The sequence below is a fragment of the Asterias amurensis genome, chromosome 3 (genome assembly GCF_032118995.1).
Source record: "Asterias amurensis chromosome 3, ASM3211899v1".
In the NCBI taxonomy this organism is placed as follows: Eukaryota; Metazoa; Echinodermata; class Asteroidea; order Forcipulatida; family Asteriidae; genus Asterias; species Asterias amurensis.
In genome coordinates, this window is record NC_092650.1 from 28,550,691 (window position 1) to 28,577,944 (window position 27,254).

General features: G+C 36.9%; 1 protein-coding gene across 2 annotated transcripts; it reads left to right on the plus strand.

Moving 5' to 3' along the window:
- Positions 1–1,565: 1,565 nt before the first annotated feature.
- Positions 1,566–26,686, plus strand: LOC139934905 (DNA topoisomerase I, mitochondrial-like). 2 transcript variants are annotated; one of them, XM_071929325.1, is made up of 18 exons: positions 1,566–1,676; positions 4,801–4,828; positions 6,849–7,782; positions 8,201–8,261; positions 8,965–9,068; positions 10,093–10,204; positions 10,452–10,576; positions 11,499–11,614; positions 13,023–13,144; positions 13,290–13,412; positions 14,165–14,352; positions 15,121–15,265; positions 16,103–16,246; positions 17,741–17,926; positions 19,070–19,253; positions 19,630–19,852; positions 20,394–20,543; positions 24,746–26,686. In XM_071929325.1, exons 1-18 carry the CDS (start codon positions 1,635–1,637, stop codon positions 24,846–24,848), a joined length of 3,090 nt encoding a protein of 1,029 aa, XP_071785426.1. In that variant the 5' UTR covers positions 1,566–1,634; the 3' UTR covers positions 24,849–26,686. The 2 variants fall into 2 exon arrangements, with proteins under 2 accessions (XP_071785426.1, XP_071785427.1); XM_071929326.1 differs by having other exon boundaries at positions 10,455–10,576.
- The last annotated feature ends 568 nt before the right edge of the window (positions 26,687–27,254 follow it).

A 27,254-nucleotide genomic window follows, 5' to 3' on the forward strand; every position in this document is an offset into this window, starting at 1 on the left:
GGCCTACACAGCTCAATGGAAGAAAACATAAAATCTTATATTTTATGGAGATTGCACTGTCTAATTCTTATCAACTTTTGATTATGATGAAAGGGGCACATCTCAACTTGTCCAGCTTTTATAAAAGTTTTACTTTCACAACTTGTGGAACTTGTTTTATGTGGAAGTTATGACACAAAATGTAAACTTTCCCATAGGACCAGTAGTATCTTGCCTGCCAGAATACTCAAAGACGAGCTGTCAGTCAGGTAACCAAGTTTTAAAGTTTGAAGAAATGGTTTTAAAGTTTGATTAAAGGAACACGTTGCCTTGGATCGGTCGAGTTGGTCTTTGAAAAGCGTTTGTAACCGTTTTTTATAAAATGCATATGGGTAGAAAGATGTTGTAAAAGTAGAATACAATGATCCACACAAACAAGCCTCGAAATTGCGTGGTTTTCCTTTTACCTCGTCGACTAACACGTCGGCCATTTATGGGGGTCAAAATTTTGACTCCCATAAATGGCCGACCATGTTAGTTCGCACAGTAGAAGGAAAACCACGCAATTTCGAGGCAAACTTGTGTGGATCATTGTATTCTACTTTTATAACATCTTTCCGACCATATGCATTTTATAAAAAACGGTTACAAACGCTTTTGTTTTGACCAACTCGTCCGATCCAAGGCAACGTGTTCCTTTAATTGTGCCGAAATGTTAAAAGCCCATTGCAAATTATCTTAAAGGCGGTGGACACTATTGGTAATTACTCAAAATATGTATTAGCATAAAACCTTACTTGGTAACGAGTAATGGTGAGAGGTTGATAGAATAAAACATTGTGAAAAACGGCTCCCTTTGAAATAATGTAGTTTTCGAGAAAGAAGTAATTTTTCCGCGAATTTGATTTCGATACCTCAGATTTAGAATTTGATGTCTCGAAATCAAAAGCATCTGAAAGCACAACTTCGTGTGACAGGGTGTTTTTTCTTCCATTATTATCTCGCAACTTCGACGACCAATTGAGCTCAAATTTTCACTGGTTTGTTATTTCTTGCATATGTTGAGATACACCAAGTGAGAAGACTAGTTTTTGACAATTACCAATAGTGTCCACTGTCTTTAATTGCTTGACAAAAATACAATTATTTTGAAGACCTCCTTGTATCATAATCACAGAGGAAAAGTAACAATTCCTGAAACCCGACGGCGGCGGCTTGCCTAATTTGCTGCTCAACTCGGTAGCCTCGGGCCTAGAGGCTTTTTTATGGGCCACGTAGCCCGAGTTAAAATAAAGGTTTATACACACCCACGTGACGCGCCCCCATCAATAGGAATAGCGAAACTGTCGGAGGTATTTATGAATATCGTTTTCACCATGAAATGAATAATGAAGTTAGGCCAAGACAATGTATAGTTTGTCTAAATGTTTAATAAATGGCTCTATGATCTTGGACATGAATTTAGAAAAAGCAAAAAGTTACACAAAATACGTAGGCCTAAAGTTGTTATGTCCACCGAGTCCAAGTCGGATCATCCGGGAACTCCATAACGCATGCGCAGTTTCATGAAATTGGCACTCTGACGATTTAGGCCATTCTTTCTCCGCCATAGCCGATCTACTCTGGACAAAGAGAACCTGTGATTGCTGCCGAGAATGAATGATTCTGTAAAAGATATATACATGTCTTCTCCGAAGGTTTGTTCGTTTAACATTGCTGACTAGTGTGGACATTTATTCGAGTGAAAAACATTTTAGAATTGCTGTATTTCTTTATTTTAATCGTCGAGCATATCGTATGTTGAATGAAAATGTCGAAATGCCAGCAGACAGTGTGTACCGCATGCGTGTAAAACCATGATGGTTCACCACACGGCAGCATGCACTGTGCAGTGCCCCATATGACATACACGTACGCATGGTATATACTGCATGGCCAGTCGACCGGCACACCACGATGTTCACCATTTTTTTTTACCGGCTGAATTTTCAGCAATGTTTAGAAACAACACACCGTTTTATTACTAAAGTGACACTTATACGTGTTTTTCTGCTGGATTGGGAACATGCTGATCTTAATAATATTTTAACCTGATTCATTCTTACAATTAGATGTTAATTTCAAGTTTCATTGACATTTTTTTGTAGAGTCATTTTGTCAATCTATTTTGGACCATAGCATAGTGCCCTCTAGCCCCATAAATCGGTCCAATCCACTCCGTATCCTTGGCCCCAGCACCACTGATATCAAAACCTTTTGGAAAACCATCTGCAACGTTCTGCATCATAAAACTTACCGATCTAATACTTCTGAAGTTGCAGATAGCACTATACTTGCAATCATTCACATAGGAATCACAGATTTTGAGTAAAAATCAAGTAAATTTTGCGTGTGAATTTTCTCAACTAACGCTCTTTTACCGCCGATTGTCCCCCGACCGTGCACAGATTTTTTTCCCAGGACAAACGTGTGGAATCATCTGCACACGTTCGTCCTGGGAAGAAAAGATACCCAATCCGTGCTTCGTGTACAAACATATGGACATGCGTCTGGGAACTACAAAGAATGGTTCCCCAATCCGTGCTTTGTGTACAAACATACGGACACGCGTCTGGGAACTACAAAGAATAGTTCCCAGACGCGTGTCCGTATGTTTATACACGAAACGCGGCTTGGGTATCTTTTCTTCCCAGGACGAACGTGTGCAGATGATTCCACACGTTTGTCCTGGGGGACAATCGGCATATCGGCATTAGCGGTAAACGAGCGTTAGTTGAGAAAATTCACACGCAAAATTTACTTGATTTTTACTCAAAATCTGTGATACCTATGTGAACGATTCCAAGTATAGTGCTATCTGCAACTTCTGAAGTATTAGATCGGTAAGTTTCATGATGCAGAACGTTGCAGATGGTTTTTCGAAAGGTTTTGATATCAGTGGTGCTGGGGCCAAGGATACGGAGTGGATTGGACCGATTTATGGGGCTAAGTGCCCTCCTTACTAGCTAGCTAGGTTCAAACATGAAGAAAAAAAGAAATATTCTTTGTTTGTTGCCGTTTGTTTGTTTGTTTGTTTGTTTGTTTGTTTGTTTGTTTGTTTGTTTGTTTGTTTGTTTGTTTGTTTGTTTGTTTGTTTGTTTGTTTGTTTGTTTGTTTGTTTGTTTGTTTGTTTGTTTGTTTGTTTGTTTGTTTGTTTGTTTGTTTGTTTGTTTGTTTGTTTGTTTGTTTGTTTGTTTGTTTGTTTGTTTGTTTGTTTGTTTGTTTGTTTGTTTGTTTGTTTGTTTGTTTGTTTGTTTGTTTGTTTGTTTGTTTGTTTGTTTGTTTGTTTGTTTGTTTGTTTGTTTGTTTGTTTGTTTGTTTGTTTGTTTGTTTGTTTGTTTGTTTGTTTGTTTGTTTGTTTGTTTGTTTGTTTGTTTGTTTGTTTGTTTGTTTGTTTGTTTGTTTGTTTGTTTGTTTGTTTGTTTGTTTGTTTGTTTGTTTGTTTGTTTGTTTGTTTGTTTGTTTGTTTGTTTGTTTGTTTGTTTGTTTGTTTGTTTGTTTGTTTGTTTGTTTGTTTGTTTGTTTGTTTGTTTGTTTGTTTGTTTGTTTGTTTGTTTGTTTGTTTGTTTGTTTGTTTGTTTGTTTGTTTGTTTGTTTGTTTGTTTGTTTGTTTGTTTGTTTGTTTGTTTGTTTGTTTGTTTGTTTGTTTGTTTGTTTGTTTGTTTGTTTGTTTGTTTGTTTGTTTGTTTGTTTGTTTGTTTGTTTGTTTGTTTGTTTGTTTGTTTGTTTGTTTGTTTGTTTGTTTGTTTGTTTGTTTGTTTGTTTGTTTGTTTGTTTGTTTGTTTGTTTGTTTGTTTGTTTGTTTGTTTGTTTGTTTGTTTGTTTGTTTGTTTGTTTGTTTGTTTGTTTGTTTGTTTGTTTGTTTGTTTGTTTGTTTTGTTAAAAATGTTGGGGATAACTTTCTGTATCACGCCACCACTTTTTCACAAATTTTTACAAAAAGGGATCTCATTGAGGTAAATTAAAATCCGGAGGACCCTATACATACTATATTATTTCATAACGAAAAATAGTGGTGCTATGGAAACATTTCCAATGTTAGGCCTTCAAGAAAATCCTTTATCAGACCCCCACTTTCAATGATATTTATTTGCCCTTTTTAAACATTCCTTGACCTTGATTATTTAATTAATATTTGGTTGATTGTTCTTTTTTGCAAAATTCGTCTTGTGAAATTGTGATCAACTTTGTTTTATGAATGCTTTAATAAGTACTTTTTGTAGCTTAGTTCACTTATTAACTGTCATCCAGCATTGTCTTTTTCTTTGGTCATGTTGCAGGCCTGGAATTACAAACATTTTTAGGGCAAGGCCATCAAGCCAAATTTTGGAGGGCACCAAGGTCAAAAGTTTAAAATAAAGGAGGTGTCAAGGCGAAAACAAATGTTTGTGTCAATAAAACAATATTGAGCTTCGGCGGCCAAACGAGGAGAAAGGGCACCGTAGTTTTGGCTGCAAAAATGGTATTTTTTTCAAGGGGCATCACGGCCATTCGGAAGGGCATAGCCGTCGTGGCCCCCGAGTAATTCCAGGCCTGATGTTGGTTCATCTACCTCCATGGTTCATCTCAGTTGAATTTGAATGTTTCACTTGCAACCAAAGACTACGTAGGCACCTCCCCCTCCCCCCCCCCCCCAAATATTGCTTATTTTTGTAATTAATTAAAAGCACCTGTTCAGTAATAAAAGGCAAGAGTATACTAAGAGGTTGGTCGGGAATCGGGATACTTGGCATTTTTTCCAGGCATTGATTAAGTTTTCTGTTTGCTTTTTTGTTTAAATAGGTAGCAAGCAGTGAGAAGTCTTCAAATGGTAAGTGGTGATAGAAACAAAATTTGTAGTTATATTGAGGGCCCCTACAAACACTAAACCTTGAACTTTTGAAGTCAGATGTTGTTCATTATTTTGTTTATACAGATAGGGTGGTATAGTTTTACTTTAGCTTGTCATTCTTAGCAAAGTAGTAATTTAAAGAGGGGAGTATTTCTTTCTTAGGCTTTGGGAAATGCCCTATTTTGGTCACTCCCACAGTCCCTCAGGAAGATAGACATGCAGTCATGACTTCGTTGCCACTCAATACATGTATAACACATTGTACACTAGAGATGTACATTGTACATAATGTATAATGTTACATTGTACATTCATCACATGAAGTGAACTATTCTCATTGAGTTGTGTTTTAAAGGCACTGGACACTATTGGTAATTACTCAAAATAGTTGTTAGCATGAACAATTACAATTAATAGTATAAGACATTGTGTGTAATTTCTCACACAAATAATAAAACTAAAAGACTTCAGTTGAAGCCTTTTGCAAATGCATCTGGCTGAAAGCACACAGAAGTAACGCAACAAGGTTGTTTTTTCTTTCATTATTCTCCTGCAAATTTGATCACCAATTGAGCCAAAATGTTCACAGGTTTGTTATTTTATGCATACATGTATGTTGGAATACACCAAGTGAGAATACTGGTCTGTGACTATGCATCCAGTACCTTTAATAACAAGTCTTCTTTCATTAGTGGGATTTGAGGCACTCCCTGGTGTGGGATCAATCATTTTTGGTTTGCGGGAACAATATGTGTGTATCTACTTGCTGGGTAGGTTATGTCCTTTTCAGAACTTGTCTTGCTTTATGCTCTACTACCACGGTGTAGATTTTGGAAATCAAAAGAATGCTCAGTTCTGAAAAGAACTGTCCTGCTTTTTAAATACTACCTGGTTGTTAAGTAAGTTCCGTAGATGTCAGATTTTTTTTAATAACCGGTATACCAAAAATTCAATATCGAGTATACTCGATTTATCAAGTTTTTTCCCGTCAGCATGAAGCCTAACTAAAAATAGTTCTTAATAGACCGAAGACGGTCAGTTTAATAGGGTTTAAATTTACCAGTTTTCGGCTTGATGCTTTGCGCCTAATGTTAGTCTAAACAATATCAAATTGCCCCGTCACGCTCCGCTTTTTAGTTTTTCTACCAACTTAGAAAAGATGTGATTTAGTTGCCCCTTCTGCTCGCTAGGCTAACGTCCGCTCCCCGCATGACACATGAGGCATGCGCCGGTTTCCGTAGTTTGTTTACACACAAAGGTACAACTATGCGACTCTGTGTAGAACACAATTCCCCTTGTACAGCATACATGTACGCTCTGTTTTTCCACAGTCTGGCTCTGTTTGTTTTTATTGCTCAATGAGGGAATGCAGGGCAACCAGACGCTTAAAAGGTCTCATTAAATGCGGCTAGGACACATTTTCCTCGTACAGCATAACTTCTACACTCTTTTCAGCACAGTCTGGCTCCGTTGTGTTTCATTGCTTTTTGTATAAGGGGATGCGGGGCCGGAACCAGATGAAAAAGGGACAAATACTTGGCTATCTTCAGTTTACGCGATCAATGGGATGGGACATTATTTTCCGTACTTTTTTCCGCTGAAGAATTGCATGCCTGGTTTTTGCGACATCAACATTTTTCATAATAATTTTGATACAAATTTTTTAAAAAGCGACATCGGTGATTTTGATGTCAACAAAATATTGAGTTTTTTAGTATTTTTGATATATCGTCGGACGTTAGTGTTAAGATAGGAAATCGGCCAAAACTACAACTTTCTCTGTGGATCAAGGGGGCTTCTCGAGTGAGTTCTTAATTGGTCTCAACGTTTTGACTATATGTAGCTTGCTCTAGATCGTCCTGGCTTTCAATCTTAAGTAACCATAAAATAGCTGTGGTATGAGCCACATCAATTAATGTTAAAATGTACCAACAAGTTGTGTATTAAAAAATATTTACAATTACCGTTTTTTAATCCGTGTTTCTCTCTTACTTTTCAGCTTTGAAACAACAAAACCATATGTCTGTCACCATTAGCTCTAGCAGTCCTAAAAAGCTCAAACAGCCATCAAGTGGCATGACCAATGATCATCATTCTAATTCTAAGCCCAAGATAAGCTCCAGCCTTTCCAAAGGCAGCCGTCCCAATGACGGTCATCGGTCACCCTCTTCCTCTCGACCCAAAGAAGGTGCAAACTCACACTCATTGCCGAACTCCGATGGGAAGCCCGCATCAAAGCCAAATGGTGGCTCAGGCTCACATTCCACACCTAAACATTCCTCTTCATCAAAACCAAAAGAAGGTTCCTTGTCGCACTCTAGCTCCAAACCAAAGGACAGCTCGCACGCAAGACCTAAAGATGGACACAGTTCATCCAAGGTAATGAATGAGGGATCATCTAGTGGTCAAAAGCCCAAGATTAATTCAACCAGTAGGCCCTCATCTGACAAGCTGAAAGAGAAGTCGAAAGATCCATCTAAATTAAGCGCCAGCACTCACAAAAGCTCCCAATCTGTTCCATCTAGCAAAGGAAGAGAAGGAAGTAGCTCTCTGAAACACAAAGATCCTTCCTCGAAATCCAAGGATCCTTCTCTAAAGCCAAAAGACTCTTCATCCAAGCCAAGGGAAGGGTCTAATAAATCACACTCTAAACCACTTCCATCAAAAGACAACGCTCATTCTGGCCATTCCCATGTATCAAAAGACAAAGTGCAAAGTAAATCTCCATCATCTGGGAGTGAGCGACCGAGACATCAGGATGGGAAGAGTAGCTCAAGTGACAGCGACTTCAAGAAGTCATCTGTGAACCATGAAAATCACAAATCAGACAAGGACAGCAACAGGGTTAAAGTGACGACAGAAAAGAACAGAGAGCATGTGGCAAAGATCAACATTAAAGTTGAAAAGGGAAAGGAGGCTAAGATTGTGAAAAGGTAAGACTTCCTGTTGGTAGTCTTGGGACAATTGCACCTCCCCATCAAAACAGCAATGATTGTTGTAGGCCTCCAGTAACATGAAAAAGGTGCTGCATCAAGTTCTTTACTCTCAGATGAAGGAATGTAAATATGATGGTCAACCATCTGCTACAGTGACATTCGTTGTTTGTTAGTTACAGTTAATGGTTAACCATCAGGCTACATCAACTCTCATTAATGTATGCTTCTTAGTAAATAGTTACAGCGATGGTTAGCCATCAGGTGACAGTGAATGAGGGGTTATATAGATAGCATCCTCACTGTTCAATTTCCAACTTATAAAATGAAAGTGACAGTCAATTCCCTGAGTTTTTGGCTTAATTCTTGTATTTTGTTATCACTAAATGTTCTTTTCTTAATCTCTTCCATTTATCAGTCCTGTTAAAATCAAGAAGGAAGTTGCAGTTGCTGAGAGTGATGAAGATAACCGACCACTGGTTTGTTTATTATTTCAATTTTCCCCCTCTTTTATTTCTTGGGAGTTGCAGTATTATAAACAAAAACAAAATTGAAACATGTTTGCATTTTTAAAATTGTTGTATTGTTAAAAAGTTGGTGGGTTTTTTCATTTGATTTATTGTTTTCCATCTGTATGACTGGCTTTAAAATTTAACCCAAATCTATTATTGAAAGAAGTCACAGTAATTATGGCATCTCATTCAATATATTCATTAAATGTGTTGTGGTCAAGCGGTCAAGCACACTGGAACTGAGCTCTAGTATTTGTTATCGGCAGAGTGTGGGTCCCAGTCCAGATCGGTTATATAATTCATAAAAGATTTGAAGCCTGTCTGTCTAAGAATTGGGCCCAGAGTGCCTTATTTGTAGATACATGCACTATAATAAGATTCTATTATCATTATTACTCTGCCTCATTCAGTAATTATTGACTTTCTCCTTCTTCCCACCTTCTATTTTGTCTGTTAAAAGTCTCCAACATCTTGTGGTCAAACCATCCATTCCCCTATATCCTCATTCATTGCTTTGTCTGTGTGCTTTTTGCCTCTCTATCTATCTCTTTTCATGTATTTTCACTTGACTGCTTCTCTTACACTTCTATCCCTGTGCTGTGTTACCTTCAAGAAAGGCTTTGCTAGGGTCAAAACATGCCATTAACTAAATATTATTATTGACCAACAGGACAAACGGTTAGCCGTGGAGAAGGTGAAAAAAGAATCTGCAAGTCGTCCGTCTCTAAAGCGCCCTCTAGTGGATTCAGATGATGAGAAGCCACTTTCAGCAAGGTACAATAATAACACTTTTGTACATTTTTGTGTCATTTTTTTTACTGAAAAGTGAGTTCCACCGTGGTTTTGAGGACTCAGCTCTGTTTTGAAGTTAAGATGAATTGTTTGAAATAATATGGTTAGCATCCTTAGCAGCTTCATTTTCATTTTATGGGGGCTGCATAGATTCTTGAGATATAAAATTGAAAGATCACAATGTAGGCAGTGCACATCTGTGCAAGCAGTCACATTGTTTCCAAATAATCAAAGACCCTTTCTGTTGCCCAGAGACTTTCAGTTGAACTGAACGCACAGGATGAAAACAAAAATTTTTAATTGGAGATGAGTTGGAAGCAGTAATTTACTTTAAAGTCACCTGGGGTCGATTTCACAAAGAGTTAGGACTCGTCTTATCTCGAGTTAGGACGAGTAACTCGTCCTAATTTATGATGAATCTTAAGGTGTGCATGCTGCAGTGCAGGGTTGGGAAAGTCCTAAGATTATTCTTAAGTTAGGAAGAGTTTTGTGAAATCGACGGCTGGAAGTAGAATTATTTTTCTTTCAAACATTTTTTTAGTAATTGTTTGTCACGATTTATATGTTTAAAAAATAGATAAAGTTGTTTGGGGGCTGACTCCGCCTACCCCTTTTGTGACGTCAATCGAGGCAGACTTTGCATGCAGTGCGTATAGTAAACACACATGCGAAGTTCATGTACGGTCCAAGTCGTGAGTTTGTACGTTTCGAAAAAAGTATTTTTTTGCATTTTTCTGGCAATGCTGACCAGGTGTATTGCTGCTGGATGCAGCAAAACAACTAAAGATGGGGTCAATCACAACGCAACGAAGGTCCAACAAATAAGGTCCGACATGCGTGCGCGTATCTTGGCGCGCGCGGCAGAGTTGTGCAGAAAGGCATTGGAGAGCCCCACATGTTCTTGCTCACACGTGCGTCGTGGGCGGAGCTTACTGGATCGGTCTATTGTAAACCTCTGTACTATTTGAATAGTTGAGTGATTAATCTATTTCCACTCTTGGTGCAGGGTTGAAAAGGCAAAGAAGCAAAAGGTAGAAAGTGCATCCATCAAGAAAGAAAAGCCAACTGAAAAGCATCACAAAAGAAAATACCAAGAAAGTGATGACGAAGAGCCTAAGGTAGGTTTTTAGCACAAAATTACAACCAAAACCGAAAGTTTAATGGGTTAGAATTTTGTGTGTGATTTATTGAGGGGAAGGAAAAGCAACTATTTTAACAAGTAACAAAGTTGCTCTGCAAAGATCTTGTGTTTTAACAAGGCAATTGTTATATCTTTTGTACATAGCTGTTAAGTGTGATTTTTTCATAAACAAATTGTACTGCTCAGGGCACTTACAGACCATTTTTTTGTTAAATTGTGGACAGAAGAAGGTGTCTAAGCAGGATGTGAAGAAGTCTAAAGATAAGAGTAAAGGTAGTGACAAAACTAAGGAAAAGGGATCCAAAAAGAAAGGCAAGAAGGAAGAAGAAGCTGAAGAAGTCTGGAAATGGTAATATTAATCACCCGACTCTAAGATGCTCTGTAAGGAGTTTTTACACTTTTTCAATAGATGGAGTGCAGTGGAAATTGAATTAATACTATCAATCCATTAGCTCACACTGGAAATGGTAATATTAATAATCACCCGACTCTAAGATGCTCTGTATGGAGTTTTTACACTTTTCCAATAGATGGAGTGCAGTGGAAATTGAAAAAATACCATTAATCCATTAGCTCACACTGGAAATGGTAATATTAATAATCACCCGACTCTAAGATGCTCTGTAAAGAGTTTTTACACTTTTCCAATAGATGGAGTGCAGTGGAAATTGAAAAAATACTATCAATCCATAAGCTCACACTGGAAATGGTAATATTAATAATCACCCGACTCTAAGATGCTCTGTATGGAGTTTTTACACTTTTCCAATAGATGGAGTGCAGTGGAAATTGACTTAATACTATCAATCCATAACCTCACACTTACACTGTACAAATTGTTTAGTGTTGTTTATTAGTTTCATTTGTGCGTTCAGTGCATTTATGTTTGCACTTGAACAGTTGTATCTGAACAGTAACAGATCAAGACAAAAACATCTGTTGACTAAATTCTCAAAAGTTTAAGTTTGAAATCTTTCTTCCTCTTTGGCCATAGAAAAGTTATCATTAAAAAACTAAGAGCACTTTAGAGCCGCCATTTATTGTAGTTGTCTTCAAATGTCCTATTTGCTTCACATTGTAGTGTGTGTAAAAGCTTTCATGTGCGGTTAATAATAGAGAATATAGGTAAGCCTTCCATTATGTTGATCAATTTACCATGAATAAGAATATAATGATTTCTTGGCTATATGATGTATGATGATCACTTTCGTTGTTCATGTTGTTGTATTTGTAGTCTTATTTATATTGCATAAACTTGATATTCCATCTAGGTGGGAGGAGGAACCTCATCCTGAGGGTGTGAAGTGGATCTTTTTGGAACATAAAGGACCTGTCTTTGCTCCTCCTTATGAACCTCTTCCTGATGATGTCAAGTTCTATTATGATGGTAAGTGTTACCTACAAATAATGTTGATGCATTGCTCTTTCAAAGTGGGGCGTGTAGTTTGTGCATCCTAGTTCCAAAACTCAGCTGGGATAAGAAGTCTAATACATGTTGTGATGTGAAAAAAGCCTTTAAACTTCAGCGATCAGATGAAGAAGGGGTCGTGTCAAAAAAGACTGAATCCGGCAAGTAAAACAATTTCAAGTCAAAGTATGTCTTTGTTTGTTCACAATTCTTGTCAGCCTGCATAAATGGCAAATGTATTTTGAAAATAAAAGTTTTAGCAAAAACTGTCACAGTAACTGTGTTGGAGGTCTCAATGCTGACTTTGGACGAACTTGGTCACAACCTAGGAATCACTAAGTAATGACTTGGTCTTGGCCTCCTCACCTTCTGAAGCTGAGGCTGTTATTCCCTCAAATTTCTCACCATTTACTCTTCTCTGTTAGCTATGATGATGATAAAGTACATCTAATGAAGGGGACTTGAGGGTTTGCAGACTGACTTTACAAGCTTGTCAGACACATCTCACAGTCACAACTGGACCCTAGAGATTACAATTTGAAATCTCCTGGCTTCTGTTCATCGTCGCCAAAAAAAGCATTAAAGTTATGGTGCGACATAGAAATCAGCCCCATACATTTATTTAGGAATGCTTTGACACCCAGTCTATTAATGAATGTGCGCGTTCCTGTCGTTAAGCTTCATCAAGTGCCAGCTGCAACCTCATTGAATCTCAGAAATAAAAAAGAAAATCCTAGCAATAGCCATCCCTGTCAGAAATTGTCTTTGTGTTTTTAGCATTTTAATGAAGCTGCATCTTGGCATCTACATTCAAGCCACAATGAAACAGATATTATTCTAATCAACTTGAAAACTTGCGTATTAAACTGATGTTACAAGTTATTGACTAGAGTACTGGCAATTAATTGAAGTAAGGATGGCATGGGATTCTTTCTTACTGTGCTTAACTTGACTTAATACATCTGAGATTTAGACAAATAAAACCTATGGTTCTTAAATCTATGATACTATGGAGGAATGATGCATCCTATAATCCTTCTTGACGTGGATAGTTTTGTCCAAAGTGGAAGGTTAAGGAAATCTGTATTCATACTGTCTGACCTCCCTTAGATCAATACAACACTGATATTTTCACAACAATGTCAAATCCTTCCTTGCTTAGTGAAGTGACATTGGGTACCACCGCAACTCTGGCGCAGCATTAGTAAACAGACACCAATAATTCTGAGGTGCAAATGTTATGGATTGAAAAATTATCCAAACCATATTACTTTGAAGGGAATCCTTTTTTCAGTAAAGTTTATACTATTAACAGCTTCAGTGCTTCTTACCAAGTGAGTTGTTATGGTCCTTAATGTTTGGAGTATTGACTTGTTATTTATTTAAGGTAAGCTCATGAAGCTGAGTGAAAATGCTGAGGAGGTTGCTGGTTTCTATGCTCGCATGTTGGATCATGAGTACACAACGCGGGAAGTGTTCAATAAGAACTTTTTTAATGATTGGAGAAAGGTTAGTAATAATGAAAATTGCTAAACATTTAACACTATTTGTTCAAAAACTGTTCAGAAGAAAATGTTGCATAACAAACTTGGTGGCAAATAAATTTTAGTGTAAACCATTCATATTTATCTCTTGTCTTTGAAATTGTTTGTAGGAGATGACGGGAGATGAACGCAAGACAATAACCAATCTGAAGAAGTGTAACTTTAAGGAACTCCATCAATATTTCTTGCAAAAATCAGAGGAGAGGCGGAATCTTACCAAGGAGGAGAAACTGGTAGGTTTCTACATCTTTTCATGTCATTTGAAGCGGTATTAATTTTGGAGAGTTCACATAAATGTATTTCACCAAATAAAAGTGAGAGAGAAGTCATTTCTTAAGACAGTATTCATCATAGAAGCCTTATACGGTCCATAAATACCTTTATTACTGGTATGCCAACAAACACAACTGGTTCAAGTGCAAGTTGAACGCTGTAAAGGGCAACTTCGATCTTGACAACTAGATTGACATGTGTGTTCAATATAATATGTACGGTGCATTTGACTTTATTTGGAGGAATGTACAAGAAACTTTGACTCCGACAAATCTGTGCAGTATGTTTCCTGCCTGAAACAACTTGGTTTTCTTTGTTAACTCTATTATGATTCATTAAATGATTTATTGGCAATTTTAGTAATTTTAATTTATGACTCGTGTGTTCACATCTACTTTAGTTCAAGTTTCCTTTGTTTTTGTGGGGAACACAAAGTAAAACTTAACATGGGGTTTGAACAAATATTCTTGGTCTTTTTATAATAATTTGTGTGTACGAAAACTCACCAGAACTAAGCAATAGAGATACAATAGATGTTTTTTGATAGTTAGTCTGAGAAAAAAAAAGTTAATGTAAAAATGTAGTCATACAAAGAGGCTTTTTGGTATATAAACAAATTTCAGAATGTCTACAATATGAGAACAATGCTAAAGAGTGACATGGTATTCAAGGAAATCACCTCTGACAGTTTGTTAAATGTTATCACTTTCAGGCCAATAAAAACAAGAATGAAGAACTTCTTCAAGAGTATGGCTTCTGCACCATCGATGGTCATCGTGAAAAGATGGGCAATTTCAAAATAGAGCCGCCAGGTCTTTTCCGTGGCCGTGGTGACCATCCCAAACAAGGCATGCACAAGAAAAGGGTTCAACCTGAAAACGTCATCATCAACTGCAGCAAGTAAGAAAATCATTTATTTGTATCAACTTGAAAACTTGTATATTAAACTGAATATATAAGGTATTGACTAAAGTACTGGCAATTAATAAAACATATAAAAACTATGGTTCTTAAATCTATGATACTATGGAGGAATGATGCATCCTATAATCCTTCTTGACGTGGATAGTTTTGTCCAAAGTGGAAGGTTAAGGAAATCTGTATTCATACTGTCTGACCTCCCTTGAATCAATACAAGTCAGGCAAATTAAAAAAAGACAATTTCATTTTGGATGTACAGTATGTTAGTTTTCAATCAATTGTTAAACTTGTTTGTTTCAAGAAAACATAGCTTTTGTTATTACTTCATTGAGGTTCATCGGTTTGTTTTTTTGTATTTGGTTGTGTGTTTTTAATGGATGTGTATTTTTTCCCCTTTAAATTTCTTCGTCCTATTTAAAAACGTTTTTTTGTAGTTTTCAAAATGTATGTGTGCTTGGATCTAGTGCTTTTTTTAAATGAATGTGCAATGTTTTTCTGTGTAAATTTGTAATATTTTTATCTTAAGTTCACTTCTGTAGTTTGTTATTAGCTGTGATCCATGGGAGATCAGTGAGTTTTTCTTACTGAATGGATTTCCCAGGATAAACAAGAAATAAATAAATAAAAATAAATAAAATATTCTGCAGTTTAAGGAGAAACGGTAGTAATTGTCTTGAAATGGTGTATTTTCTGTAATTTGTCTAGATTGTTTGACATTTAAGAGGTTGTTTATTTTTGTTTCCTTAGGGACTCTACTATTCCTGTAGCACCAGAAGGCCATAGGTGGAAGCAGGTGATTCATGACAATAGTGTGACATGGTTGTGTTCATGGAATGAAAACATCCAAGGTGCCATTAAATATGTCATGCTTAATCCAAGCTCAAGGCTTAAGGTCAGTGGTTTAAAGGGCTTTGCTTGTTCCATGATACCATGATATCAAATCAAATTGTCCTTTACAGTGCTATGTTTTAAAGGTGATTTTGTTCATGTGCACTTTTAAAGGCAGTGGACACTATTGGTAATTGTCAAAGACTAGCTTTCACAGTTGGTGTATCTCAACATGTGCATAAATAACAAACCTGTGAAAATTTGAGCTCAATCGGTCATCGAACTTGCGAGATATGAATGAAAGAAAAAAGCACCCTTGTCACACGAAGGTGTGTGTGTTTAGATGGTTGATTTCGGGACCTCGAGTTCTAAATCTGAGGTCTCGAAATCAAATTCGTAGAAAATTACTTCTTTCTAAAAAACTATGGCACTTCAGAGGGTGCCGATTCTCACAATGTTTTATACCATCAACCTCTCCCTATTACTTGTTAACAAGAAAGGTTTTATGCTAATAATTATTTTGAGTAATTACCAATAGTGCCCACTGCCTTTAACTTGTAAAACAGAAAGACATATTGTAAAATTGAGAGTTATTCTATTTTAGCAGTTAACAATGTAGCAAAGATGTGCACTCATAACAATAATTGCATTCATGTTATTTGTTGGCCTATTTTCTTTTGCATTTTTTTTTTGCAAGTTCAACATTTGCAGTTCAATCTTGCATAAATGCAGACTAGTAGTTTGTTGTGTAAGTTGATTGAAATCTGTCATCATGCTTTTTGACGAAGTACAAGTTTGTGTAAACATGGGTCACTTGGTAAATAAAGTTTCTACATGTGTTTGTTTTGTCAAGTTTTGACTTTGTACCAAATTAAGTTGCATTTTTGTTCTGTGTTTATAGGGTGAAAAAGATTGGGCCAAATATGAAACAGCTCGCAAACTGAAGAAATGTGTTGAGAAAATCCGTGCCAACTATCGTGAGGACTTCAAGAGTAAAGAGATGCGTATTCGTCAACGGGCAGTGGCACTGTACTTTATTGATAAGGTAAGATAAGTATACACCATTAGTATAAGAATACACTTTATTTTTCAGCACTGATATCTGTAAATAAGATTCTAAACAATGATAAAGAAACAGAATGATGAAGCAAACCACTAGAATAAGACTTTATATTTCAGCACTGATATCTGTAAAACATTGCTCTAGTGAGACTTTGACACAACAAAATAGGATTCTTAACAATGATGAAGAAACAGAATGATGAAGCACATCACTAGAATAAGACTTTATGTTTCAGCACTGATATCTGTAAAACATTGCTCTAGTGAGACTTTGACACAACAAAATAGGACTCTAAATAATGATAAAGAAACAGAATGATGAAGCACACCACTAGAATAAGACTTTATATTTCAGCACTGATATCTGTAAATAGGATTCTTAACAATGATGAAGAAACAGAATGATGAAGCACATCACTAGAATAAGACTTTATATTTCAGAACTGTAAAACATTGCTCTAGTGAGACTTTGACACAACAAAATAGGACTCTAAATAATGATAAAGAAACAGAATGATGAAGCACATCACTAAAATAAGACTTTATATTTCAGCACTGATATCTGTAAAACATTGCTCTAGTGAGACTTTGGCACAACAATGATGAAGTACTAGTTGTCCTTTTTCAACACTTGTGTGGTGTGGCTGTCTTAGTTCTATTGTTGATACAGAATATACCTAAATACTTTTAATGACCTCACAGTTTGGTAAAAACCATAAACTGTCTGAGTAATGCAGTACCCGGTTACAGCATTTGGGCAATGTAATGTCATTTGATGAACCAAATGCTTGCAATATGATGCATTTGGGCAATGTAATGTCATTTGATAAACCAAATGCTTGCAATATGGTGCATTTGTGCAATGTAATGTCATTTGATAAATCAAATGCTTTCAATATGATTATGAACCTCAGGAGGAATGATGCATTCTTAAATCCTTCTTGATGTGGACAATTCTCTGCTATGAAAGATTAAGGAAATCTGTATTCATACTGTCTGACCTCCATTACATAATCAAATCTAAAGTGTAGATTCTCCTAATATGGTTGCAAAGGTGGAGTGAATTTAGATGCTCATCTTGTTAATCTTAGGTAAAGATTGCATATTGTAAAGCAAGTAAGCATTAATAGATAGAGTCATGTCCACTAATGTTCCTGTCATTCCCTATTATAGTAAGCTTTTAGATTGATGTAGTCACTGTTATAGTTTGAGTTTTGACAATGCTGTTCTGAGTTTAATTGTAATATGTTGATGTTTTGTTGACTTAGTTGGCACTCAGGGCTGGTAATGAAAATGAAGAAGGTGAATCAGCTGATACTGTAGGTTGCTGTTTTGAGTTTAATTGTAATATGTTGATGTTTTGTTGACTTTAGTTGGCACTCAGGGCTGGTAATGGAAATGAAGAAGGTGAATCAGCTGATACTGTAGGTTGCTGTTTTGAGTTTAATTGTAATCTGTTGATGTTTTGTTGACTTAGTTGGCACTCAGGGCTGGTAATGAAAAGGAAGAAGGTGAATCAGCTGATACTGTGGGTTGCTGTTCTCTACGTGTGGAACATCTCAAGCTACATGAGGAAAAGAATGGACAAGAGTTTGTAGTAGAGTTTGACTTCCTGGGTAAGGATTCTATCCGCTACCAAAACAGTGTGCCAGTGGAAAAGAGGGTGAGTACTGTGACCACGTGTTTATGCGTGCCTTTAGTTGGAAAACAAAAATCTGAATGAATGTATGATGTGATTCTGTCTGTGAGTTCAACTAAATTATGGACTGAAGATTTTGTACAAAAAAAACATAAAATATACAAGCCAGTCCCCTTCTTTAACTCCAATGGTTTTGGTAAAGTACTTCTTACTTTGGTATATTAAGATTGTATAGATAAAAACATGTAATAGGGCCAATGATTTTCCGCGAAACGGACGGAATTCGTGGAATCCGCCTTTTGAAACGGAAAAAGGGATTTCAGTCTTAGAAGAAAAAAATTGAGAAAACATTTTTTTCTTTTGTTTTCTTCAAGTTATTCAGGCCAAAACTATTGAAACTGCATTCTCTACTAAGATTCTTCTTAAAAAGCATTAAAAAAATCAGACCATTAAAAAGTACGAGATCGTAAACAGAAACAACTGTACTGGTTGGAAATCGTGTAATAAAGTAATACTTTATAATAAAGTAATACTTTATTATGCGATTTCCATCCAGTACACATTGTTTCTGTTGCATCGATCAGCAGTATACAAATTAAGGGGGAAAAAAATGTTATATAGTATTTTTTTGAAAAATGTCAGTTCAAATGAACATTTAGGAAGTCAGCAGTGCAACTTATCAAAAGGTTATGTTTATAAGTGTCTTCCTGGGTATAACAACCTTTTATCTAGTTACAAAAAACATGAAATTAAATTTGTTGTGCCTGAAATGGAATTCATGTTTTTGTCAAACGGAATTTGCACGTTTCTGAAACGGAAAATCATTGGCCCTAATGTAAGATTGAAGAAGAATATTTGTAAAAAGCCTGTTGGTAAATTCTATATCTATATAAATATAGCAATAAGAGTAACAGATGCTTGGAATCTTGACGTTATAGCTAATTTGTTTCTTGTGTTTGTACAGCCTGGTGGTAAAGCTTATTTGTATAGTGTACCAATGCACAAGATATTAAGTACATTTTTTAGTCTAGTTTCACTTGGGAATAACGAAATCCCTCGGGGGGATGAACTGCCAATACAAATTTTACTTGCTGGTTATTACAAAACAAGGAAGATAAAATAAAAACTTAAATAAAACCTTAAATTGTTTTTTTCAATTGGTACCAGGCATTTCGAAATCTGAAACTATTCATGGAGAATAAACAGGGAAGTGATGACCTGTTTGACCGATTGACCACATCAATCCTGAACAAGCATCTACAAGAACTGATGGAGGGACTGACTGCTAAGGTATTTAGGACCTATAATGCTTCATCTACACTACAAAACCAGTTGGATGAATTAACAATGGGTAAGTTTGTAAGGATTAGGGTTCCACCTGATTGTTTGCTTTCTCATATAATTTGCCAGTAGCTTTTGCATGAAGAGAATCTCTTGTTTATCCTACACATCAAACAGTATGCCATAGCAAGCTATGACTGAAAGGTTTGACAAGTTTCTGTTTAGTCTTCGAAAAAGACTTTGCAAGGGTGGCCTTTGAGAAAGACTCTGCAAAGGTGGCCTTTGAGAAAGACTCTGCAAAGGTGGCCTTTGAGAAAGACTTTGCAAGGATGGAAACGTAGTTATCTTGTTTTAATTATTCAAATTTTTATTTTATTGTACTTTATATATTAATGCAACATGTTAATGTCAAGGGTGCATTCTGTATGTTATTATCCAACCTGTAGCTGAAGACTCTATCCCTGCCAAGATTCTTTCCTACAACCGTGCCAATCGTGCCGTGGCAATCCTGTGCAACCATCAACGTGCAGCTCCCAAGACCTTTGACAAACAGATGGAGAACTTACAGACTAAGATCAAGGCCAAGCATGAAGCAATTAAGAAGGCTAGGAAAGAGTTCAAAGCAATGAAGACTGAGTACAAATCCAGTCGTAATGACAAGATCAAAACGTGAGTGAATAAAAACTATTTACAATGGAATGGAATGGGACTCTGTCTCTTTCTCAGTCTGCTTTCATCTAATGTAAAGGACATTTTAAAGTGCTTCCAACATTGTAACCCCTGGTCACTGGGCCATTCATTCATTCCTTAAATCATCTCAGCTCCCTGTGGAGTATACAGCCTGTGCAACAAAACATGCGCTTCTAGGCTAAATCAATCGCAAGAACCATCTCTGCCCTCACAGCTACCCATTTACCTCTAGGTGGAGATAAGGAATTATAATCAAGTGTCTTGCTCAAGGACACAAGCATTACAATCGGGATTGGAACCCACACTCTGCTGAATAGAAGCACCAGAGTTTGAGTTTGGTACTCTTATTCACTCGGCCATGATACCCTATATCCTTGAAGGATTGAATTAATTCAATCTTCTATGAAAATGTCATCAAGTGATTTGGTTATGTTTTAGTGAAAGCAATCAACAGGACACCTGATAAACATTAGATCAACTTGAAGTCTTTTTCATTTTCCTCATCACTTTCTAATTCTAGTGCCTTGGAACGAAAGAAAACGCAGGTAGAACGTCTTGAAGAGCAACTTACAAAACTAGAAATGAATGCAACTGACAAGGAAGAGAATAAGGAGATTGCTCTGGGTACCTCTAAGCTCAACTATTTGGATCCAAGGATCTCAGTTGCATGGTAACTACTCACCTTGTTCTTTTGTGTAGTATAATAAAATAAAAAAACAATCATTATGTAGCAGGTTCTCAAGTTCTTATGAATTCAACAGCAAATTAAAGAGCTGTTTTAACCCAGGCTTTGAATAGTTTTGATGTTTCTGCCTGTTTGATGACATAACTGCCAAAATTAGGGTAAGATAGAGCGCTGGTGTGCCAGAGACAGGGAAATCTGTCCACCAAAGATTCTGTCCCCCTTCTGGGAAATTATTGTGGGCTGAAAGAGGGTGTTAAGAGGGCTCTATTAGAAGTAGTTTGTACACAGTTCACCAAAGGGGGACATAATCTCTAGCCACACAGGCCTGTTAATACAGAGGTCACAGGTTTAGAGAGGGAGTTCCAAAAGAGGGCTCTATTAGAAGTAGTTTGTACACAGTTCACCAAATGGGGGACATAATCTCTAGCCATACAGGCCTGTTAATCCAGAGGTCACAGGTTTAGAGAGGGAGTTCTAAAAGAGGGCTCTATTAGAAGTAGTTTGTACACAGTTCACCAAAGGGTGACATAATCTCTAGCCACACAGGCATGTTAATACAGAGGTCACAGGTTTAGAGAGGAGTTCTAAAAGAGGGCTCTATTAGAAGTAGTTTGTACACAGTTCACCAAAGGGGGACATAATCTCTAGCCACACAGGCATGTTAATCCAGAGGTCACAGGTTTAGAGAGGGAGTTCTAAAAGAGGGCTCTATTAGAAGTAGTTTGTACACAGTTCACCAAAGGGGGACATAATCTCTAGCCACACAGGCATGTTAATCCAGAGGTCACAGGTTTAGAGAGGGAGTTCTAAAAGAGGGCTCTATTAGAAGTAGTTTGTACACAGTTCACCAAAGGGGGACATAATCTCTAGCCATACAGGCCTGTTAATACAGAGGTCACAGGTTTAAAGAGGGAGTTCTAAAAGAGGGCTCTATTAGAAGTAGTTTGTACACAGTTCACCAAAGGGTGACATAATCTCTAGCCACACAGGCATGTTAATCCAGAGGTCACAGGTTTAGAGAGGGAGTTCTAAAAGAGGGCTCTATTAGAAGTAGTTTGTACACAGTTCACCAAAGGGGGACATAATCTCTAGCCACACAGGCATGTTAATCCAGAGGTCACAGGTTTAGAGAGGGAGTTCTAAAAGAGGGCTCTATTAGAAGTAGTTTGTACACAGTTCACCAAAGGGGGACATAATCTCTAGCCACACAGGCATGTTAATCCAGAGGTCACAGGTTTAGAGAGGGAGTTCTAAAAGAGGGCTTTATTAGAAGTAGTTTGTACACAGTTCACCAAAGGGTGACATAATCTCTAGCCACACAGGCATGTTAATCCAGAGGTCACAGGTTTAGAGAGGGAGTTCTAAAAGAGGGCTCTATTAGAAGTAGTTTGTACACAGTTCACCAAAGGGGGACATAATCTCTAGCCACACAGGCATGTTAATCCAGAGGTCACAGGTTTAGAGAGGGAGTTCTAAAAGAGGGCTCTATTAGAAGTAGTTTGTACACAGTTCACCAAAGGGGGACATAATCTCTAGCCACACAGGCATGTTAATCCAGAGGTCACAGGTTTAGAGAGGGAGTTCTAAAAGAGGGCTCTATTAGAAGTAGTTTGTACACAGTTCACCAAATGGGGGACATAATCTCTAGCCATACAGGCCTGTTAATCCAGAGGTCACAGGTTTAAAGAGGGAGTTCTAAAAGAGGGCTCTATTAGAAGTAGTTTGTACACAGTTTGCCAAATGGGGGACATAATCTCTAGCCATACAGGCCTGTTAATCCAGAGGTCACAGGTTTAAAGAGGGAGTTCTAAAAGAGGGCTCTATTAGAAGTAGTTTGTACACAGTTCACCAAATGGGGGACATAATCTCTAGCCATACAGGCCTGTTAATACAGAGGTCACAGGTTTAAAGAGGGAGTTCTAAAAGAGGGCTCTATTAGAAGTAGTTTGTACACAGTTTGCCAAATGGGGGACATAATCTCTAGCCATACAGGCATTTTAATACAGAGGTCACAGGTTTAAAGAGGGAGTTCTAAAAGAGGGCTTTATTAGAAGTAGTTTGTACACAGTTCACCAAATGGGGGACATAATCTCTAGCCATACAGGCGTGTTAATACAGAGGTCACAGGTTTAAAGAGGGAGTTCTAAAAGAGGGCTCTATTAGAAGTAGTTTGTACACGGTTCACCTAATGGGGGACATAATCTCTAGCCACACAGGCCTGTTAATACAGAGGTCACAGGTTTAAAGAGGGAGTTCTAAAAGAGGGCTCTATTAGAAGTAGTTTGTACACAGTTCACCAAATGGGGGACATAATCTCTAGCCATACATGCCTGTTAATCCAGAGGTCACAGGTTTAAAGAGGGAGTTCCGAAGAGGGCTCTATTAGAAGTAGTTTGTACACAGTTCACCAAATGGGGGACATAATCTCTAGCCACACAGGCCTGTTAATACAGAGGTCACAGGTTTAAAGAGGGAGTTCTAAAAGAGGGCTCTATTAGAAGTAGTTTGTACACGGTTCACCAAATGGAGGAAATAATCTCTAGCCATACAGGCCTGTTAATACAGAGGTCACAGGTTTAAAGAGGGAGTTCCGAAGAGGGCTCTATTAGAAGTAGTTTGTACACAGTTCACCAAATGGGGGACATAATCTCTAGCCATACAGGCCTGTTAATACAGAGGTCACAGGTTTAAAGAGGGAGTTCTTAAAGAGGGCTTTATTAGAAGTAGTTTGTACACAGTTCACCAAATGGGGGACATAATCTCTAGCCATACAGGCCTGTTAATACAGAGGTCACAGGTTTAAAGAGGGAGTTCTTAAAGAGGGCTTTATTAGAAGTAGTTTGTACACAGTTCACCAAATGGGGACATAATCTCTAGCCACACAGGCCTGTTAATACAGAGGTCACAGGTTTAAAGAGGGAGTTCCAAAAGAGGGCTCTATTAGAAGTAGTTTGTACACAGTTCACCAAATGGGGGACATAATCTCTAGCCATACAGGCCTGTTAATACAGAGGTCACAGGTTTAAAGAGGGAGTTCTAAAAGAGGGCTCTATTAGAAGTAGTTTGTACACAGTTTGCCAAATGGGGGACATAATCTCTAGCCATACAGGCATTTTAATACAGAGGTCACAGGTTTAAAGAGGGAGTTCCAAAAGAGGGCTCTATTAGAAGTAGTTTGTACACAGTTTGCCAAATGGGGACATAATCTCTAGCCATACAGGCATTTTAATACAGAGGTCACAGGTTTAAAGAGGGAGTTCTAAAAGAGGGCTCTATTAGAAGTAGTTTGTACACAGTTTGCCAAATGGGGGACATAATCTGTAGCCATACAGGCATGTTCATACAGAAGTCACAGGTTTAAAGAGGGAACTCCAAAAGAGGGCTCTATTAGAAGTAGTTTGTACACAGTTCACCAAATGGGGGACATAATCTCTAGGCATACAGGCCTGTTAAAGCCTTTGGACCCTTTCGGTAAACAGTATTTTCCAAGGCCCACACTTCGTGTATCACAACTTCTATATCAAATAACAAACCTGTGAAAATTTGGGCTTAATCGGTCATCGGAGTCGGGAGAAAATAACGGGAAAACCCACCCTTGTATCCGTGCGTTTCGCCGTGTCACGACATGTGATTAAAATAAATCCGTAATTCTCGTTAACGAGAATTGATATTGTTTTACTGTTTTCTCAAAAAGTAAAGCATTTCATGGAATAATATTTTAAAAGAAGTATTTCACCACTACCTTCTGTAAACCCTGTAAGTTATTTGTAAATCTGTGAACTTTTTTGTTTTTTTCTGTACCGAAAGGGTCCAATGGCTTTAATACAGAGGTCACAGGTTTAGAGAGGGAGTTCTAAAAGAGGGCTCTATTAGAAGTAGTTTGTACACAGTTTGCCAAATGGGGGACATAATCTCTAGCCATACAGGCCTGTTAATACAGAGGTCACAGGTTTAAAGAGGAAGTTCTTAAAGAGGGCTCTATTAGAAGTAGTTTGTACACAGTTCACCAAATGGGGGAAATAATCTCTAGCCACACAGGCATGTTAATCCAGAGGTCACAGGTTTAAAGTCCTGCTCTAGTCAGTTGTACAATGTTCTAATGGAGTTTTAATGGAATCTAATGGAACAATTCAGGAAAAAAGTATAATGTGAATTAACTGTTTACTTTCACTTGTTTTTCCCACTAGGACAAAGAAATGGACTGTACCTATGGAGAAGATATACAACCGTACCCAGCGAGATAAGTTCAGATGGGCCATCGACATGGCAGGGGCTGATTTTGTATTTTAACAAGAGGCATCGATATATATTTTCTAAACCAATACATTGATGGTAGATACTCTTTGTAAAAGTACATAGTAGAAATTTTTGATGTAAAAAAAAACATGTTTAAAATTATTGCATCTGTAAAACACAAAAAAGTCTTTAATAAACTTTAAGCCACCGATAATGAAAGGAATTTTGATGTTGCTTTGTAGATTTTTAAATGTACTTCAAATGCTTGCTGGCCTCTGGATTATTTGCCATTAACTGAAACATTGGTGAATTCAATTTTTAATGGCTTTTTTACTTTTAGTGGTAGTCGTCCATGGGTTTTCACTTGTATCTTTTGATGTAATACCCCATGCACTGTACATTCAAGAACTCGTGCAATGGACTGTTTGTGTAGCACTTGTGTTGATGTTTCATTTGTCAATTTTTATCAAGAATTGTAAAAACAAAATCACCTGAAGGGATTGGTATTTGACTTTTGTCACTTATTATTTTGTTTTTATTTGAAGGAGTCTTTTCATGCATTTATTTTTTTGTGTGGTCACATAATGATGCTTAGTTTTTACAGAATATAAAATTTCCCTTTCAAGTTATTTGATTTTATTGTATTTTTAAATTCAAGAAAATAAGAGTAAATTCTTTTTTTGAAACTGGCCAGCAAGATCACTCCATGTATGATATGAGACAGCCAACTTTATATAAGTGAAGACGATGAGAATATTATTTGAATGCTATTGTTGGAGCTTGTGTTTTCAAATCTTAACTTAGTTTCAATTTGCCAATTTGATAACATCAAGTGTAACATTCAATATGTATTCAACATTTGCATAGGTTTTATTGACTGGTTTATTAATTGTTGATGTTTTTTTGCCAAGCAGCCAATTCGCAGATTGCTCATTGAAATGGAACTGAATAAAACATTGACACCTGGATCCGCCAACCCTTTTCAAAGCTGTAAATTGCTACATCCATCTGCAGTTAGCAGTTTAAAATAGAAAGGCAAAATCTTATACAATAAGATATTTGGCTACTTGATAGTACATGAATTGCCCCCCAAAATGAATTTATTTCGTGCATAGGTCCAAGTGATACGGGAAATTTATTTGCAAATAATGAAAGAGTAGAAACTACTGACTTTCATGGACCATTAAGAAACCAACTCTCAGTATTAATTCAAGTTAACATTATTTTGACAATTGAAATTGAACTGTTTTGTCTGTACTATGTACACTACTGTATGCTGGACAAGATGTATTTTTGTAATAGTTCGTATTTATTTGTAGACGTTGACACCCAATACTAAGTTATAAGCGTTTGCATCACTTAATAATGTTGAAATACAACCCCAAAATGCAGTTGGCTTTCATTTTTCTCCATCTTTGTATTATTACTGATCTTGCAAGTGTTCTGAAATTTCATAATTACAAATACTCCAAGTCATGATGTACGTTCCGGAGTAGTTTTGTTCTCCTCGACAACTTAACTGCGCATTAAAATATAAACATAAGATATGCGTAAGATCTCCGGCCTCGAAATAGGTTTTATTTAGGTAATGTATTTTTAATTTGAAGGGAGGAACAACTTTTTTGTTGAACAAAATAAACATTCAAACCTTCCTAAAACAAATTTATGATTAAATGGGACAAGTCAGTGTCGACATCAGTATGTTAAATAAAACTCTTCATGTTTTAAGTGTTCTTGTTTTCCCATAATTATGACTAACTACACCACGTTCTTATCATTTTAAGTAAAATTAAGTGTTTGTTTTGAACACGTAAACGCCTGTGGGTTTAAAAAGCTTTTTCAAAATAATAGTATTGCATCGAAGTTATGCAAATTTATGCTCATACAACTAAGACTTCAACTTCAAGTGATATGCTTTATTCGTGTTCATTTACAACAACAAAGCTGTCTTAACATGGTTGATTATCTTGGAGTTCCTGCTCGACAAAAACAAATAATAACAGCTTACTATTCACTCTACCGATTATTGTTACTTTAGGTCTATGATAATTTGAGCTGTTGTCACCATTTTGAAGATATCACAATACATGCAATGGTTGTACAATTAACTGGTGTGTCATTAATTGTCTTATAAAAAATAAAAATAAAAAAACTTAAAGGCATGGGCACGTTTCGTAGTTGTTAAAGACCAGTATTGAAAAGGCTTCAGCTGAAGTATTTTATTATTTGAGTTACAATGTCCCTTTAAAAATAAAAAATAAAATACATTACTTCAGAGGGACCCGTTTCTCACAAAGTTTTATATGATCAACAGCTCACTATTTATCTTGTTACCAAGTAAGGGATTCAATGTGTGGTGAAGAGGTTTACAACTAGGGGAGTAAAAGGGTAGCGACGAGTTCTTAACGGCCGTTTAAAGCCGGCAGGGTCGGCGGCCGTGTGCTAGCACGGCAACGACCC

Coding starts and splice junctions, on each gene's coding strand:
- LOC139934905 (XM_071929325.1), top strand. CDS start 1,635: ATGAATGATTCTGTAAAAGATATATACATGTCTTCTCCGAAG. Junction 9,069..10,092: donor GAGAAGCCACTTTCAGCAAG/GTACAATAATAA, acceptor CTCTTGGTGCAG/GGTTGAAAAGGCAAAGAAGC. Junction 11,615..13,022: donor TGTCAAGTTCTATTATGATG/GTAAGTGTTACC, acceptor TATTTATTTAAG/GTAAGCTCATGAAGCTGAGT.